The 17,293-nt window shown below is 46.7% G+C and overlaps 1 protein-coding gene across 3 annotated transcripts in view; it reads left to right on the top strand.

The window, feature by feature from the left end:
* The first annotated feature begins 941 nt into the window (after positions 1 to 941).
* Prom1 (prominin 1) overlaps positions 942 to 17,293 on the top strand; it is a 70,205-nt gene continuing 53,853 nt past the window's right edge. For 2 of the 3 annotated variants that reach the window (XM_042674737.1, XM_042674735.1), the window contains exons 1-2: positions 942 to 983; positions 6,943 to 7,325. In XM_042674737.1, coding sequence (XP_042530671.1) covers positions 7,106 to 7,325 — 220 coding nt within the window. In that variant the 5' untranslated portion in view covers positions 942 to 983; positions 6,943 to 7,105. Of the gene's footprint in view, positions 984 to 6,926; positions 7,326 to 17,293 lie in introns of those variants that run through there. The other variant, XM_042674736.1, reaches the window with a different exon arrangement.

Genomic DNA, 17,293 nt, shown 5'->3' with positions numbered 1-17,293 from the left:
TCTTGAGTTCAAGCCCCGGGACATAAAAGACAGACAGAGGGAGAAAGAAAGAAAGAAAGAAAAAGAAAGAAAGAAAGAGAAAGAAAGAAAGAAAGAAAGAGAGAGAGAGAGAGAGAGGGAGGGAGGGAGGGAGGAAGAAAGAAAGAGAAGGAAGGAAGGAAGGAAGGAAGGAAGGAAGGAAGGAAGGAAGGAAAGAGAAGGAAGAAAGAAAGGAGGGAAGAAAGAAAGGAAAGAAAGGAAGAAGGAAAGAAAGGAAGGAAGAAGGAAAGAAAGGAAGAAGGAAAGAAAGAAAGAAGGAAGGAAAGGAGGGAAAGAAAGAAAATAAGAAAGGAAAGAAGAAAGAAAGGAAAGGAAGAAGGAAAGAAAGGAAGGAAGGAAAGAAGGAAGGAAGGAGGAAAGAAAGTAGTAAAGAGAAAGAAAGGAAGAAGAAAGGGAGAGAGAGAGAGAAAGAGGGAGGGAGAGAGGGAGAGAGGACAGAGACAGAGAGACAGAGAGAGAGATAGAGAGAGACAGAGAGAGACAGAGAGAGAGGCAGAGGCGGAGACCGAGAGGGAGAGGAAGCCCTCACCCCCGGACCGACGTGCCCGCAGGTGTGTGGAAGTGGCCGCGCCGCTCCCATCGTCCAATCAAGGGTGTCCAGAGCCCCGGGCTGAGATGACTACACCGGGTCCAGCCCGGGCCGGCCACGCGCTCCGCGGGGGCTCCGCCGTCTGGTCGGCGGGCGGCGGGCGGCGGGCGGCGGGCGGTCCGGAGCTGTCCCCCCTCGCCGGGCCCTCCCGGAGCTCCGGCCCGGGGTGAGGGGAGGCCGCCGCCGGTCCTCAGGGGCGGGGCGGTGGGCGGGGTCTGTGGACGCCACCCGGGTGGTCTCCGAAGCCCAGTTTTCGCTCATTCCCGAGCCGGGGCCGGGGAGCGGGGCCGGGGAGCGGAGGGGCAGCCGGGCTGGAGCCGGCGCGCGGGCCCGCGGGCGAGCGAGTGAGCGAGCGGTGAGTAGCCCCCTGGGGAGCTCGGCGCGGCCCGTTTGTGGGGAGCGACCCCCCCCGGGGGCGCAGCAGGTGTCCGCAGCCGGGGAGCCGGGCGGCCCGCGGGTGGACCCCGGGATCGGCTTTCCGGGAGGGTCCGGGCGAGCGCGCCGCCAACTTTTCCAGGGAGATGGCCCGCGCCCCGCCGCCGGGACCTTCCCGTCCATCCTCCCGTGGGGGGACCGGCGGCTGGGGCTCCCCAGATTCGGTGGCTCGAGTGGACCGTGCCAAACGCCCGCAGGCCGCGGGGCTCGCTTCTCCCGGGCAGGGCGGCGGGCGGAGGGCGGCTTTGGAAACTTCCTTGGCTCCCCCGGGAGGGGCCACTCGGTGGCCGGCCCTGGGCGGGGGTTGGGGGACGCAGCGCGCCCCGGGCCACGTGGAATGCGCGGTGCCGCGGGAACCGTCTCCCCGTGGCCGTTGGGGGAGCGCACGCACCCCGCGCCCCTGGCTTGAAAGCACCCCGTCTCCGCGCGGCGATCTGGCTCCCCTGCGCGGGGAACCGGGTGGCTGCGGGCTTTCCAGGCAATGGAGAACCGGGGCGCCCAGGGCGCACGGGGCCGGAGCGCGTGGAACGGGACACAAAGGGGAGCGTGGACCACCGCGAGCTTTCACCGCGCCCGAGAGCCCGGGGCTCGTGATCAGGGTCCCCAGGGCAGGAGGATGGGGTGGAAGGGGGAGCGTACCCCCACATCCCCTTCTCGCTGAGCCGGAGCGCCCCGCCAGCCGTGTCCATCTCGGGTCTCAGGATGGGGGGGAAAGGAGCCCGCGCCGAGGCGCCCCATCCCCCGGGCGGATTCCTGGAGTTTCTGGGCCCCGCGCGCCCTCCGGCCCGAGCCGTTCTTTTGTGTCCCGAAGCTCCTCCAAGAGGCCCGGGCGAAGGAGGGAGTGGGGACCAGGCTAGGGGGACACCCCCCTCCCCATCTCGGGCCTGGCAGTGGGTTGGAGGGAAAGCCTGGGGGTGGACAAGCCCGGGAACCTCTCTTCCTGCAGCTACAGGTTGCTCCAAGAACCTGCAGCCAGAAACCCGCCTTTTTTGTGAGCGACTGCTGACTTTTGTTGAAGCAAGTTCAGGGGTGTGTGTGTGTGTGTGTGTGTGTGTGTGTGTGTGTGTGTGTGTGTGTGTGTGTGTGTGTGTGTGTGTGTGTGTGTGTGTGTGTGTGTGTGTGTGTGTGTGTGTGTGTGTCTGTGTCTGTGTGTCTGTGTCTGTGTGTCTGTGTCTGTGTGTCTCTGTGTGTGTGTCTCTGTGTGTGCGTCTGTGTGTGTGTGTCTGTGTGTGTCTGTGTGTGTGTGTGTCTGTGTGTGTGTGTCTGTGTGTGATTCCCCTTACGGTTTCACTCATTGATGGCATTATACCACTGAAGCCACAACCCTCACTTCTGGCTTCTGGGTAGTTACCCTCACTTCTGGCTTCTGGGTAGTTAACTGGATATAAAAATCTCATGAACTCTGCAAGAGCTGGCTTTGAACTACCATCCTCGGATCTGAGCCTCCTGTGTAGCTTGGATTACAGGCTTGACCCACCTCCGATTTCTGTCCCACAGACCCGCTAGACTCGAGCAACTTAGGCAATGACTTGGATTGATCCCTAAGACACTGTTTTAGGAGGGAATATTTGCATACAAGCAACTTATTGAATTTGAACTTTGGTGATAGTGCTGATTTCTTCCCCTCCCCTCTTTGTGAGTTTACTCTTTGAGTTTCCTAGGAGCTGTCCCTTCTTGGGGGGGAGGGGGGTGCGGGGAGAAGCCCAGGGGGCCAGTAGCAGCAGCACAGCCCACCAGGGTGGACCACCAGCTGTGTGCCACCTGCTTTCCCTGTTAGCTCTCAAACCTGCCCGCCCTAGGGGACATCTTCACTTTATAGACCAACACAGCAGACTTTGGAGAATGTAAGCAACCATCATCTTCACAGAGTGAATCAGAGAGACCAGAGATTCTGCCCTATTTTCAAAGCTTGGGCTGTTGTCTACCAAGCAGCGTGCCCTTTAGTTCTGTTTTTCCTTACGTCTTATAAAATTTTTATGGACTTCCTTATGATTTCTATATAAGACTGTTTCTGTTTGTCCCAGTCCTTGAAGTAAGCAAGCTCATCAAAAGACAAGTTGGAAAGCAACAACACAAACCTTTCAAACAAATAGGATGTTGTTTTGCTTAACATATGAAGGGAATAGGTTTATCCCTGGGCCAGTAGTTGCTTCTTGAGATTTAACAAGGATCAGGATGCTCTTTGTTATAAATGTAATGCATGCTAAGTCGGTTTTTAAGTTATTTTTTATTGTTGCTATAAAGGAGATGTACGGGGGCTACTGTTACATATGTAGCTAACTCTGTTAGAAGAGGGGCTTCATGGAAAGATGGATGCCAAGGCTTAGAGACATAGCAGGAAAGCCGTGGCTGACTAGCCAGACTGAGGTTCCCAGGACATGTGTCCAACGGGCTCCTTCAGTGATGTATAACTATGGCTGCTAGGGGACATTGGATGTGACTACTGCCACCCTCATTGCTAAATCAGTTGGAAACTGCAGGCCGTGGTGTGTGCCCCAGCCCCAGGCCCAGTAGAAAGCATCTGGTGGACCCAGCCTGGCATACAGCACCCTCTCGACTTATTTGACATCCCAGCTGGCCTCACAAGGAGGGGCAGGGCTGCCTCCCACAGGACTCAGAACGTAGTCCCCACACTCCCAAAGAAGCACCCCAAATGATAAAGCATCTGCCATAGAGATGTTTTTGAAAAAAAAAAAAAAAAAAAAGAGTTTGAGAAAATCCCATTTAAAAAGAGGGGAAAAAGAATAAGAAAAAAGTCAACCTATCTGCTTTTAAGCCAGTGTTTGCTGACATGGAGTCCTCTAAACTCCAGAATTGTGTGAGGTGTTTGCTTAATGGTGACCTTCTTGGGGCTCCTGTATTTGTTTGAAATCAGTTGGGTTTGGAATAGTAACCACTGAGCTGCGCCTAGGTCTTGTTTAAGAGGAAGGCCTTTTCCCCAGAATGGTAAACCAGTTGTCCTGCCCGGCGTGCCAGTGAGGAGAGCCAGATCACCTACTGCTTTGGTTGAGGAAACAGTACAAGTAGTCCCAGGGCAAGACAGAAACCATCTAATGCACAAATGCTTGGCACAACTTTGACAGAGATAAAGATGATCATTCTGTACTAGTATCCCTCTATCTTCCTCCTTCGTTTTATCTCAGCAGTTATATTAGTTGTCTAAGGTCTGAGGCCATAGGGATACTAAGTCAGGGTTCCCCCACAGTAGCTGCAATAGGAAAGGTTCAAACAGTATGAGAAGACTGGGGGGAACTTTGGCCTTGCACCTGTTGTCTTCCATGTTAGCCTGGGAAGCTTGGAGTGTCTGGGAAAGTGACAAGAGTCGTCCAAGTGGATATTCCAGGCACAGTGATGGTTCTCACATGTCTGCTGTTTTTAGAAGCAGTCACTTCTAAAATACATTTTAAAAGTCCAGATGAGATGAATAGAATGTGAATTTATAACATTTGCTGGGAAATGAATGGAACTGGAGATCAGCCTGTTAAGTGAAATAAGACTGCTGCAAATCAATGATCACTTGTTTCCTCTCAAAACAACAATAACAAAAAACAACCAAGCTCATGGAAGTACAAGGGAGAGTACTAAGGAGCTGGCAAAGAAAAGGGCAAAGGGAGAGGACAGAGGATGGGTAAGAAAGAGTACAGAGGGAGAGCAGCATCCCAAAATACAGTATGGAGGTAGGAAATATAATAATGAAATCCTTCACGTGTTATAATTTCATATATTCCAATAAAAAATAGAATACTGAGCCTAATTTCCCAAATAAATTCAGTCATCTGCCTTGTAAGAAAACACCATTGGATGAAGATAGAAATTTTGGTCCCCAGAGTTGTCCTGGATATCATGGTGGTGGCTCCTTGGGCCACCAGCTGTGGCTCCTGGGAATTAGAGAGGACCCTAAGGACTTCTTTTTTTGGGTAACTATTCAAATGTGGAGGGAAAGTTCCTTCTTTCAACACTTACCTAGGACTTGATAATTCTCGAGATGTTATTATTCGCTCACAAGTTACCTGAAATGTAAAAGAAGCCTGTACTTTGGAGCAGGATGGAAAGAAATCTGGACACACAACTTCTTTTGGCCGTGTAGGCAGTAGATGTTCGGTCCATGCTATGGTGAGCAGGGGTATTTCATGTCCTTGGGGGTTGATTTCCCTTCTGTATTCTCCCTGAGGGAATCAGGAGGGTGTGTGTTCATAGCTCTCCTGGGGCTGTTTACGGCTGGCCTGACTTGGCTGCATTACCAGGAAGTGAGTCTTGGTCAACAGTTTTTAATCCTTTCAACCACTGTAGTCCAGCTTAACTCACAGCCTGTGCTTCAGCAACAGCTAAGGTATATGTGTGGTGTGTGTACGGGGAGACCTTCCAAAGGGGAGCCCTTGGGTCCTATCAACAGGGGCCTAGCGTATATTGGGGTGTGGTAGAGGCTGAAACTGAACTGTACTAGGTTACTAAGATGGGACCCAGGGATCTAGGAGCAGGGCTGAGCAGTTACTAATTTGTAAAAGGCAACTTACGAGTTAACCCTGTAGCATTAGGTATGAATTAACATCTTCATTGAAATAGCTCACAAAATAATCTCTCTTCTTGACTGGAGCCTCTTTGGTTTGGAATATAGCTAATAAGTCCTTTGACTTACTGTAAGATGTGCCATTTTCTCTGTGTGTGTGTGTGTGTGTGTGTGTGTGTGTGTGTGTAGTGTGTACTGGGGGCTTGAACTCAAGGCCTGGGCACTGTCCCCTGAGTTTTTTTTGTTTTTTGTTTTTTGTTTTCCCAAGGCTAGCCCTCTATCCCTTGAGTTACAGTTCTACTTTTGGCTGTTTTGGTAGCTAATTGAGGTAAGAGTCTCATGGACTTCCTTGCTCAAGCTGTCTTCAAACCACAATCCTCAAATGTCAGCCTCTTGAGTGGCTAGGATTACAGGTGTGAGCCACCAGTGCTCAGCTACAGTGTGTGTTTTAAGGGCACATTCTACTTCCCTTGAAATTACCTAGCATACAACATGACAAGTGTCCCTGAACACTGAACAGAGAGAGGAAGAGCTGGGAATCCCAGATCTGATTTTTGGGTTGTGTGGCCATCAATCTAGTCTCAGGAAATAGTTCAGGACTTCAGATGGCTTGATTTCTTTATTCCTTATATTTCGTGATTATGTACCTGCTGATCGCAGACACTGTGAGTCTTGCCTTGCCTTGTGTTAGGCTTTTGTAGGTCTATTAGAAATGAGATCAGTGAACAGATAAATATAAGACAGAGTGAAGATATATCACCAGAATGAAAAGCATAGATTTGGAGACAAAAAATAAGCATCTAGTCGGTGCCAGAAGAGTGGGGTTGGGGGGGGCGTTGGCACCTCTGAGGCTGAGCTGTGGTAAGTAATCACTTAGTATCTCCTGTCCAGAGCTTGGTCTCCAAAGGTGAGCTGTTGCTTGGATTTCTGGCCCCAGTGTTCATCATCTGTAACCTTGGGCAGGTTACCAAAATTCTTTCCATATCAAGTTTCTCCTCAGTGAAGTTTCTCCTCCTGCCTTCAAATCATACAGGACAGTGCCTGGAATATTCTTTACTGCACGTGGAGCCTTAGGTTCCTAGACCACCTAGCCATAGAGCTCTCTGAACTGTACCAGATGGTTGCTGAACCTGGACAGGGTCTGCCCTCAGAATCTGACCCCCACCTCCCATTCCAGGAAAGAGCTTCTCTGGGTCCTGGCTTCCTGTCTAGCTCCTCCCCTGAAGCTCTGAGACAGGCTCTTGTTTGATTTCACTTAGGGGATTAGACCCAACTGCTGGCTCTACTGCTTTAGAGCCTCCTCCCAGGGGGCAGATCCTGGTGCAAGCAGGTCATCTTTTTAGTAACTCTCTGCTCCTTCTCTTCTTGCCAGGGATGGTGCTTTGAGTGAATGAACCCCTTGGAAAAGGCTCTTCTGTGCTGCCAGCCGGCACCCCCAGGGAGCAGAGAAGCCCCCTGGGGCTCCTCTACACAGGAAGACTGTTCTTCCCCAGGACTTCCAGAAACTACCTCATGCTTGGAGGATCGTGGTAGCCATGGCCCTTCTACTCAATGTCCTACTGCTGCTGGGGCTCTGGGCAAATACCATTTCCGGAGGGCAGCCTGCATCCACGAACAGGCCTGGAGATTTCAATTATGAGTTGCCTGCCACAAAGTACGAGACTCAAGATGACTATAAAGCTGGGCCCTCGGGTCTCCTTTTCCACATGGTGCATCTCTTTCTTTATGTGGTGCAGCCCCACGATTTCCCAATAGGTAAGTGCCCACCTTGGGGAAAGATGGAACATCTCCCCATACCACAGCTTTGTTTCCTGAGAATGGTCCATACGGAATAGATTCAGCTTTTTACAGTACAAGGTTCAAATGATCACTTGCACAGGAGCAAAAAAAAGCAAAACAAAATACTGAGCTAGAACTTAAGGCTTGCCTGAAGTTAATGCGAAGGTAATTAGGGTGGCAGGAAATTGACTAGGAGAGAAGGAATCAAACTAGGTGACGAATGTTGGTTTTCCCATTCTTTACCATCTGTGTTGTTTTGATTTGAAGAGTGAATTATTCTAAAGCACATACCAAAGGGGACGTTGGGGGTTAAAAAAAAAAAAAGGTTTGTAGAATGAGGAGTTAATAATTATCTGGAGATTACCTGGCATCATGTTGTCACTTAAAAATTCAGCTCTCTTCTGCTGCCTGCCCACAAACTGTGATTTTCAGATTGCTTAGGGCAAAGACTGCACTCTTCATTTCTGTTTACCCGATTTATACAGTTGCTGGAATTCTTTTGAGTTTGGGTGTAGGGAGTGGTAGCTGCATCTCGAACAGTATGGTGCGGTGTTATTGTTCTTTGTACACAGTGTGGTTTTCCACTTTGGCCTTCTTGTTCATCTTTATCTTGCTCATCTAAGCGCTGAAGTCCTCTGGGTTTTGTGATCAAAGGAATGGGGGTGAGAACATGAACATCCTCTGCAAACTATCTGCCACTGGAGTTTGTCAGCTACTTTTTTTTTAACATTAGTTTTTACAGGGACTCCATACAGTTTTTTTTAAAAAAATGGCTTTATATTAGATTTTTCCTAAGCTGGTGTTTAAACAACAAAGGTTTGAATACTATCATTCATTATAAAATGTAGTTAATTTGTAGTAGCCTTATTATTTTCCTCAGCTGGTCAGCTACTGTTCATAAGAGGCTTATTTGTGTTTGTATGTGTAGGAGGGAGTGTAAGTGCCCGTGTGTGTGAAAGACATAGACAGAGAGAAAATCTAGTTAGTGAACCTCACCACTTATTTATAGTATAAGAAGTCTATAGCATTTTATCAAGCTACACTTTTATTGACTTTTATTTTTACATCCATTTGCCATAGATTAGCCTGTGACTGTTAGTTTTGTTTCTAAATTTCAATATAAAGAATATGTTATTCGAGTCTATTGTCACTGAAGAGGCTGCTGGACCGGTGCTGCCCATTGTTAAAGGCTATGTTTGGGAGTCCCAAGGACAAAGGTAGCAAGTCAGCTGAGTTGAATAGGTATCTCTTAGTTTATTTGTAGACTTATTATGAATATCACTGAATAAACAAATAACTCCCAGTGGTTTTTGTTTTAGTCTTTGTTTCTTTTTAAATATGCGCAAAGCACAGAATTCAGTTGTTTAATATGAATTCACAGCAATGTCTTCCCAAAGATGGGGAAGAAGCTTCCCCCATCTGCTACATCATATCCTATAATTAGTTAACCCTACCCTCTCCTTCCAGGTGTTGCTTCTCTAGGTCTGGTGGGAAGGCATCTGAGACTTTCCAAGGGACACAGTGTTGAGTCTACAGTGAAATGACTAGATTACAAAATATGCAAGATACCCACGTATCTCACCACGTATTCTAAGGTTTTGATCTTCAGCAACAGGGGTTTGTCTAGAAGGAAATCTAAATAGAATGTGAGAGCGTGAGCCTAGTCTGTCTTGACCTTCCTCACTGCTTACTTCCTTGCTGTAAGCAATTCTTCAGCTCTTCTGCCTTAGATCAAAGCAGAACAATATTACCTTTGATGGAGTGGGGCAAAAATTATTAAGTTGCTTAAAGAGTCTGATATTGAATTTAAGAGATGATGCCTTGGAGTCTTGGTTTTCTTCTACCATCTCATTTTTAAAATATTCTTTTCACCCGAGTTACTAGATTTTTGTGATAATCTCAAAGTTCTGGCTGGTTGTTAGCACGTACAGGACATTGAGATCAGGAATCATGATTTTTCCACTTGGGGCCAGTGCATTTCACACCACCAGATCGTGGGGCAATATCTTCCTAGGAGTAACAAACAAACAAAACAAACAAAAACAGCCCTTTCCATAAAAATGAAAAAAAAACAAAGAAGGAAGGGAAATTCCTCTTTATTATTTATTGGTTTAATTAGCTCACCACATTAAACAAAGCACAATATAATATTTTGATCAAAGGTATTTTGCATGGGTCTGTTCTACTTTGAAAGGGTAAAGGTGCTTTGAAGGCAAGGTTCTAGTACAGGTAAAGGGGTGGAAGGAACTTTCAGAATCTACATTCTCTCTAGATTTTTTTTTTCTTGCCAGTCCTGGGGCTTGACCACAGGTCCTAGGCACTGCCCTTGAACTTCTTTTGCTCAAGGCTAGCAATCTACCATTTGAGCCACAGCACCACTTCTGGCCTTTTCTGTTTATATGGTGCTGAGGGAATTGGACACAGGGCTTCATGCATGCTAGGCAAGCACTCTACCACTAAGCCACATTCCCAGCCCCAAGATTCTCTCTCTCTCTCTTTGTTATTACCATTGAACTGAGAAGTTTTTCATTTTATATCCTATGTCCAATCAAAATGTTTTACGAAGCTTTGAACTCTATTAAGAGAAGCCTCCGTTGTATCCTGTAAAAATCTGACCTTTGTTCTGCTAAGAATGAACAACGAAGTTCTTCTTAGGCAGAAGAAATTAAGTTCAGATACCATGCACGATGGGTTCTAGAGCCTGGCGTGGCTGTCTCAAACACGTCGCCCTGGCATGAAACAACGAGAGCAAGACTGTGGAGAGGCCTCCTCAGCTGTGGCCACGGAAACCAGGAAGGCTGCCAGCCGCCGGATACCCAAGGAAGGGTCCTTCCTGGCAGAGGGCACGGGATGTGTAGACAGGAGGAAACAGTGGTTGCAATATCAGCATCTTAGTTCATTCAGGATGCCATCACAAAATTCTGTGAAGTAGTTGGCTGAAAATCAGACATTGATTGTTCGTAATTCTGGAGTCTGAAAAGTCTGAGGTGAAGGTGCTCAGTGATTTGACTTTGAGGACCCATATCCTAATTTGCAGACAACTGTCTTCTTGGTGGGCATTCACAGGGACTTACTCTTAGAGGGAGGGAGGGTGAGAGACAGACAGACAGAGACACAGAGAGACAGACAGAGACAGACAGAGACAGACAGAGAGATAAAGAATAAGCAAATCCCATTATGAGCACTCCACCTGTAGGCATCTCCTAGACCACATCATTTCCCACAACCCATCCTCCTCAATGCCACTCACTCCAAGGGAGGCTGCAGCCTCACCGTGTGAATTTGGGCGGGATACAGACACAGGTTGGAAGAGCGGATGATGCAGGAGTGCATAGAGTCAGTTGGGGAAGGTTAGAGAGAGCAAGAGTTGCAAGGAAGAGAGGGAAGACTAGCACGAGACTCGCACTTATTGAAAGGCTGGACTTTCTGAGAGCCACAGGGACTGTTTTGGGGGAACCCAATGACAGCAGGTAGAATAGATCACCTGGGTAGAGGCTTCTGCAATGGTCCCAAGAGCTAATAAAGCAAGGTAAAGGAGGAAATGGATGCCTTCTCTACTTCCAAAGAATGATTTTAGCACTTGCTATTGCCTAGTGGGTGATGATGTTATTTCACCTGTGGGCTCTTTTCTCTTTTCAGTAGACAGTGAGTGTAATCATAACCTAGAGGGCTAAATGAGATGATAGTATATAGATAGATAGATAGATAGATAGATAGATAGATAGATATAGATATAAAACCCATGTTTATCACTGGGCCTTAGACACAGGGCATACCCGTTAATAATGGCTGTATTTACTAGTACTTTTAGTATTTGAAAGAAAGAGTTAACTAAATGTGATAGCAAGGTTAATGTAGGGAAGGAACTGTAGGGCTGCAAAGTATCTCCTAGAGGCATCATTAAAATGGCCTCACTGCCGTCCCTTGGGATCATTCTGTACAGAATTACCTCCTTGAAAGCAGTTTTATGACTTTGAGGTTAAGGGGTTGTGTCTGCTTAGCAGGCAGGTCCTGGGTAGCAGAGTGGGGTTGAGTAGCCAGGACTCCCTGCTCTGCTAGTTTAATGAACCATTGCCACTGCGTTGTAAGAGGCTATATATCTAGCGGGCTCTTGTTTCCTCTTCATTTCTTTGACTTGGGATAAGCTCTCAAAAACCTTGGGTGGTGCGTAGCGGTTGATGGCTATAGTTGGTGATGTTATTTCTATGTATTTACTCTGTACATTTTACTTTCTATATATTTTATTATATATTTCTCCATGTAAAAGCCACACACTAGTAAGACACTGAGAGACTTTTGTCTCTAGGACTAGTTATATCTCTGTAACTCACAGCTACCTTTTGGATAGTATGTTTTCCTTTTATTTTATTGTGGTGCTTTTGACATCATCATAGGTTCAAAACAAAAGCAAACAAACAAGCAACTAAGACCACATGTACATACACTCACACAAAAAAAAGAAAACAAAAAAACAAATGAAAAGAACAAAGAAAAAATTTAAAAAGGGGAGTAGAGCCAGTGGTGTTTGCATAGTACAAGTGAGCACTGCAGAAGATTATCCGAGGTGGGGGCCAATTTCCTGTAGGTGTAATGAATTTGTGATCAAGACAAATTTCAAATTTGCCATCCATCTATTCTAGGGAAGCAAGCAGAAGAAAACTCATAGTTTTATAAAATTCTCTAAAATGATCTTCTACCCTCTTTGGGTGTATTTGTTAAAATTAGCTTTTAGGATGATTGACCTATTTCTCAAAGCGTTTTTGACTAATCTGATTAGCCCTTGGGATCTGGTGTGTGTGAAGCTGGGGTTGGAGCAGAGAGGAGGAGGGTGCATCTCACCCCAAGAGTTCCCTAAGAGCGCCCGCTCTCTCTCTCTCTCTCTCTCTCTCTCTCTCTCTCTCTCTCTCTCTCTCTCTCTCTCTCTCTCTCTCTCTTTCTCTCTGTCCCCTGAGGTTAAAGAAACTTACTGATGCATTGATAAGAAAGAGTCAGGATTCTGTTGTACCACAGTACTCAGGAGCAATGAGGGATGAACCCCCAGGGCTGGACCTCGTTGTTCTGGCTTTCCCTTGCCTCTACCCTCCGTTTCCACATGTGATACACCCTTCTTTCCACCTTACCCTCTGACCTCCCAACTCACACAGTCCCAAGGGTGGAGAGTGAGACCACCTATGTCATCAATCTTAGGACAGCTTCCCTGAGTGTGACCTGGAGTTATTTCTCTTCCAGTCCGGATCTGATTTGCTCTGAGTCAGCAGGCCAATCAGCAATCATGGACCCATTGAGTAACCACCACTTGATATACGGTGGTAGAGGGAGAGGCAGTTTCCAGGCAAGGGTGGCCCACTGACCAGCCCCACAGCAGTGTGGTGCCAGTGTTCACGTAGTGCGGGCTCCAACACCTGTGTGCTTCCCTAATTCACACCAAGCCAGCATTGTTCCCTTTAGGTCAGGTGACTCATTTTGGCAATGGCCTTGCCATCATCACGTCACAGAGGGAATGGAACTGTGCAGATCGCTCCTCCCTCCCTGCACGGTCACTCCCGGCCATCCGGACAAGCCATCCACTCCATGAACCAGGTCCTGTCCATGTGTGGTTGGGTGGTTGAGGGAGCTGAGGCTCAGAGGAGAGAATGGACTGCCAGATCCCACAGCCAGGGAGGCCTGAGCTGGGGTCTCAGTCCAGGGAACTGGCTGGGAGTCTTGGCTGGTCATTGCCACTTTGATTTTGCTGGTGACGGGAGAGACGCAGGGACTAAGGGAATGGATCAAGGCCCCTCGTGCTGATTGATGATCTAGAGGATCTGGACTTCAAGCCTGGGGCTTCCCCAGTGTTCTCCATGTTACCTCTGTAGAGCTACAGATCTACTGTACGACCACACCTATTTCTCAACAGCAACTTCAACCCTGGTGTGCGTGTGTGTGTGTGTGTGTGTGTGATATGGATGGTGAATCTGCTTTTGGTTAAGTTTAGAGTTGCAGTATCAATGGCTAGGGAGGTCAAATGTACCTGTAAAACAGCAGATTTGGATTCATGCTTGAGGGAGAACAGTTTCTAGATGGTGGCAAACATGGGCCCCAGGAGGCAGATACTATCTGGTTGTCCATTTCCTATATTGTTGGTGCTGATGGCTAGTATCTAGAACTCACTCATTCATAAAGTCCCAGCCCTTTCAAGACTGTGCAGAAATTTGTTCTCTAATATATTAACAGCTCTTAAAGAAGGGGATACCTTGCCCATTTACTGGCTTGAATTGTTCACTTCATGGATTGTGGCTCTCTTTCTATGGCTGTTCCGATTATTGTGGCTAAATTTGGAAGGTTCTTTCAAGCAAGGAACTTCAACCATTCACTCCCCAATCTTTTGATGTAGGGCCAACATTGGAAATTTGTTTTGATGATAAGTTAGTTGTTTGAAGTTCCAAAATTAGTGTTTCTGATATAAATCACACTCAAAAAATACATCCTTTGTGATTTTAGTTTCTTTGTTTTGGTTTCTTTGAAGTGCAAGCAAAAGAAAAATCACTCAGAGCTCAGAGTTCTAGATTTTTTCTCCCCCAAACTTTTCTAATTTTCCTATATGTAGTTTCATCTAAGTGACTGGGATTGGCCTTTATTAAATCTATGGAACATTTTACTTTGTGTGTGTGTGTGTGTGTTACTAGGAATCAAACAGTATGTTAGACTCAGAGTATGTTAGACAAGTGCTCTACCACAAAACTACACCCACAGTCCATTAGTTAGGTTGTAAATACTTTCTTTGTATTCATATGTCTTAATATTATAGTACTTAGTTCTTAGCACTCAATTCTTACGTGTCAATAGCTGTACCTATTGAACATTGGGAAGAGGAAAGAGAGTTGGGAGCAGACAGTATTTTAGGCTGAATTATTTCATCCCTCAGCAGCCATAGGCCGGTCTTAACTCTGGGCTCTGGAGAATGAGACCTTATTTGGTCACTGCAGGTGCGGTCAGTCAGGATGAGCTCATACTGGAGAAGGGTGGCTCTTAATCCACTGTGGCTGGAATCTTTTGACACAGGGAAATTTTTGAGATAGACACTGGCCTGTGAAGCTTGGGATTATCCTGCCAGCAGCCTAGTGAGAGGCAGAGCAGGGCTTCCCTGGACGCTTCAAAGGAGTGTGGCTTTGCTGATTCCTTGATCTTGAATTTTATTGCACAGCTTGTTTTCTAAATAAATCTCCCCTGTTGAACAGGAACAAACCCCAGAATTAAAGCTGGGCTTTACCGGATCCTGAGGTGACCTTTGAAGTGAAAAGTTCTAACTTTCCCTTTGTTCAGTCTATTTTTAGAAAGTCTCCTTCAATTTTTTTTAACGTTTTGAGTCCAATTCCTTTCTTCCTTCCTTTTCCCTTTCCTTCCCTCCCTCCTTCCTTCTTTCCTTTCTTTGTCTTCTCATCTCCTTCCTTCCTTCCTTTCTTCCCTCCTTCCCTCCTTCCTCCTTTCTTCCTGTCTCCTTCCTTCTATTTTCTTCCTTCCTTCCTCCTTCCTTCCTTTCTTCCTTTCCTTCTTTTCTCTCATCTCCTTCCTTCCTTTCCTTTTCCTCTCATCTCCTTCCTTCCTGTCTCCTTCCTTCCTTGCCTTGCCTTGCCTTCCTTCCTTCCTTCCTTCCTTTCTTCCTTTCTTCCTTCCTTCCTTCCTTCCTTCCTTCCTTCCTTCCTTCCTTCCTTCATACTTTTCTTCCTTCCTTCCTTCTTTCCTTCCTTCCTTCCCTCCTTTTACTCTCTCCTTTCCTTCCCCTTATTTGTCATGTTATTTTATATATACTTCCATAAGTCTATACAGAGATACAAACAATCCTAAAAATAAGTAAAACAAACACTAGAATGCAAATAAAATCTTTAAGTACAATTAAAAACCCTACAAGTCAAATTGAGTTAAAAACAAAAACAACAACAAAAAAGAAAACAAGATGCAGCAGCAAGTGACTTAAAAATAGCTGAAGGGGGATGGGGAAGTTCAGCACCCCCCCACGCCCCCGTGTCACCCCCCCCCCCCCATAGCCAGCAGCCAAAGTGGAAGGAACTTCGTGGCCTTGCTGGGAGAATGGTGATTGGGGTAGAGTAGCTTGAGAGAGAGAGAGAGAGAAAGAGAGAGAGAGGACTTCTGTTAAATAATTCCACGCAGAAGAACTTCGTAAGTGACTGTGGGAGCCAAACGGTAGTTATGAGACTGTGTATTCATAACTGTTTTTCTCTAGTAGGAATCTGGGCTTTTGAACATGTTTCGATCTGGTGCTGATACTGATAAAACGTGGCATGTGCATGAACTGAGTGGAGGGCTCTCTTGGAACCTGATTATTCCTTCATGGTTTTGTTGGAGGGAGGGTAGAAAGAGGTTGGGCATGTTTTGATATCCTCTTGGGAAGCGGCTGACCCAGAGGCTGAGCCTAATGGGATTTGGACAGCTGCTCCTTGGAGGACAATCCGGTGTGACATGCTGAGTGCCACGTGTCAGATCTGCTGTGGGAGATCCATGGGGATGCCTGGAATTGCATTGGTCCACAGACATTTGTTCCAAATACAACTTCTGCATGGACATAAAGCTGAGCAGAAATGAATGTCTGCTTCTGGAATTCGAGTACCTAGTGCGTGGACCATAGACATGAGAGGTCTCACGTCTGCACCACAGTAACAGAGAGCTCCGTCTTCCTGAAGGCTGCTTAGTTCACACAGGAATCCAAGGTTCTAGGAGAGTTGTTTTGAACCTGCCCTATTCCCTCTGGCTGGATAGCCTTTCCCCAGCTAAGGCTGCCACAGGGACCTTGTACTACAGGCAGAGAGTTAGAAGATCTCAACCTCCCAAGTAACTAGGGTTACAGATTTGAGCTGCCAGCACCTGGTATAGCACCTTATTTTATTTTCTTTTATTTTGTCAGTTGTGGGGCCTGAACTCTGGGCCTGTCCCTCAGCTCTTCAGCTCAAGGCTAGCGCTCTACCACTTAAGCCACAGCACCACTTCTGGCTTTTTTCCGCTTACGTGGTGCTGAGGACTCAAACCCAGGGCCTCATGCATGCGAGGCAAGCACTCTACCACTGAGCCACCTTCCCAGCCCAGCACCTTACTTATTTATTTTAGTGGAGAACACTAAGACCAAAAGAGGAAGTTGGCTCAGATCAGAAGGATAAAGAAAGGGAAAAGGGCAGAGTGCTATGGTTGGGAGGCCTTTGTACACAGTGAAGTGTCCCCTCTGTCCCTCCAAATTGAATTCCTGGTGCGTGGAATATCACAGGACACTGGCATGTTGTACGCTTTGTGGACTAAGAGCAGCAGTTGAATGATTGTTTGTAATGTGATTCACTGTGAACATAACCTAGATACGTTTATTTACTTCCACTTTACAAGAAGTCTATCTAAGATAACACAGACACAAATAAAAAGGGCCTGCTTTCACCCACAGATATCTGTTTCCTTTCCACTTGGCTGTTTTTGAGCCTTTTTGATGTGGTTGGTTTACAAGCGCACTGAAATCATGCTGTATTCCCATAGAGCATACAAGCAACAAGGGATGACCTGGAAGGAAAAAGAATTCTAGATCATCTCATTTGAACCACTTAACCCTCCAGTCTCCTGGGGCTGCAGAGTATCTAGAAATGACTGCACTCAAGAGCTTACTTCTTTTTTTCTTTTAATAGTAAATGAGACTTAATAAATAGATTTCATGTTAAAAAAACATAGACACAGCTGCAGTGAAATCAGTTTTATCTGATAATGAATGTTCCAGTGGGATTTAAAGTTCAGTGATAATTCAGAATTATGTTTTTACTATATAAGAAGATCTTGATTTCCCTTCCCCTACCTGCCTGTGGGGCTTAATGAACAAATCTGTGATGAAATGTATACAGAAACTTCCTAACACAAAACCTCTTAGAAACAATAGATTGAACCCAGGACCTTGCTCATGCTAGGTGAGTGCTCTATCT

The sequence above is a fragment of the Dipodomys spectabilis genome, unplaced genomic scaffold (genome assembly GCF_019054845.1).
Source record: "Dipodomys spectabilis isolate Male_0828 unplaced genomic scaffold, ASM1905484v1 ptg000021l, whole genome shotgun sequence".
NCBI lineage: Eukaryota > Metazoa > Chordata > Mammalia > Rodentia > Heteromyidae > Dipodomys > Dipodomys spectabilis.
Note: the sequence above shows the minus strand (reverse complement) of the source record. Positions and strands in the feature narration are given on the sequence as shown.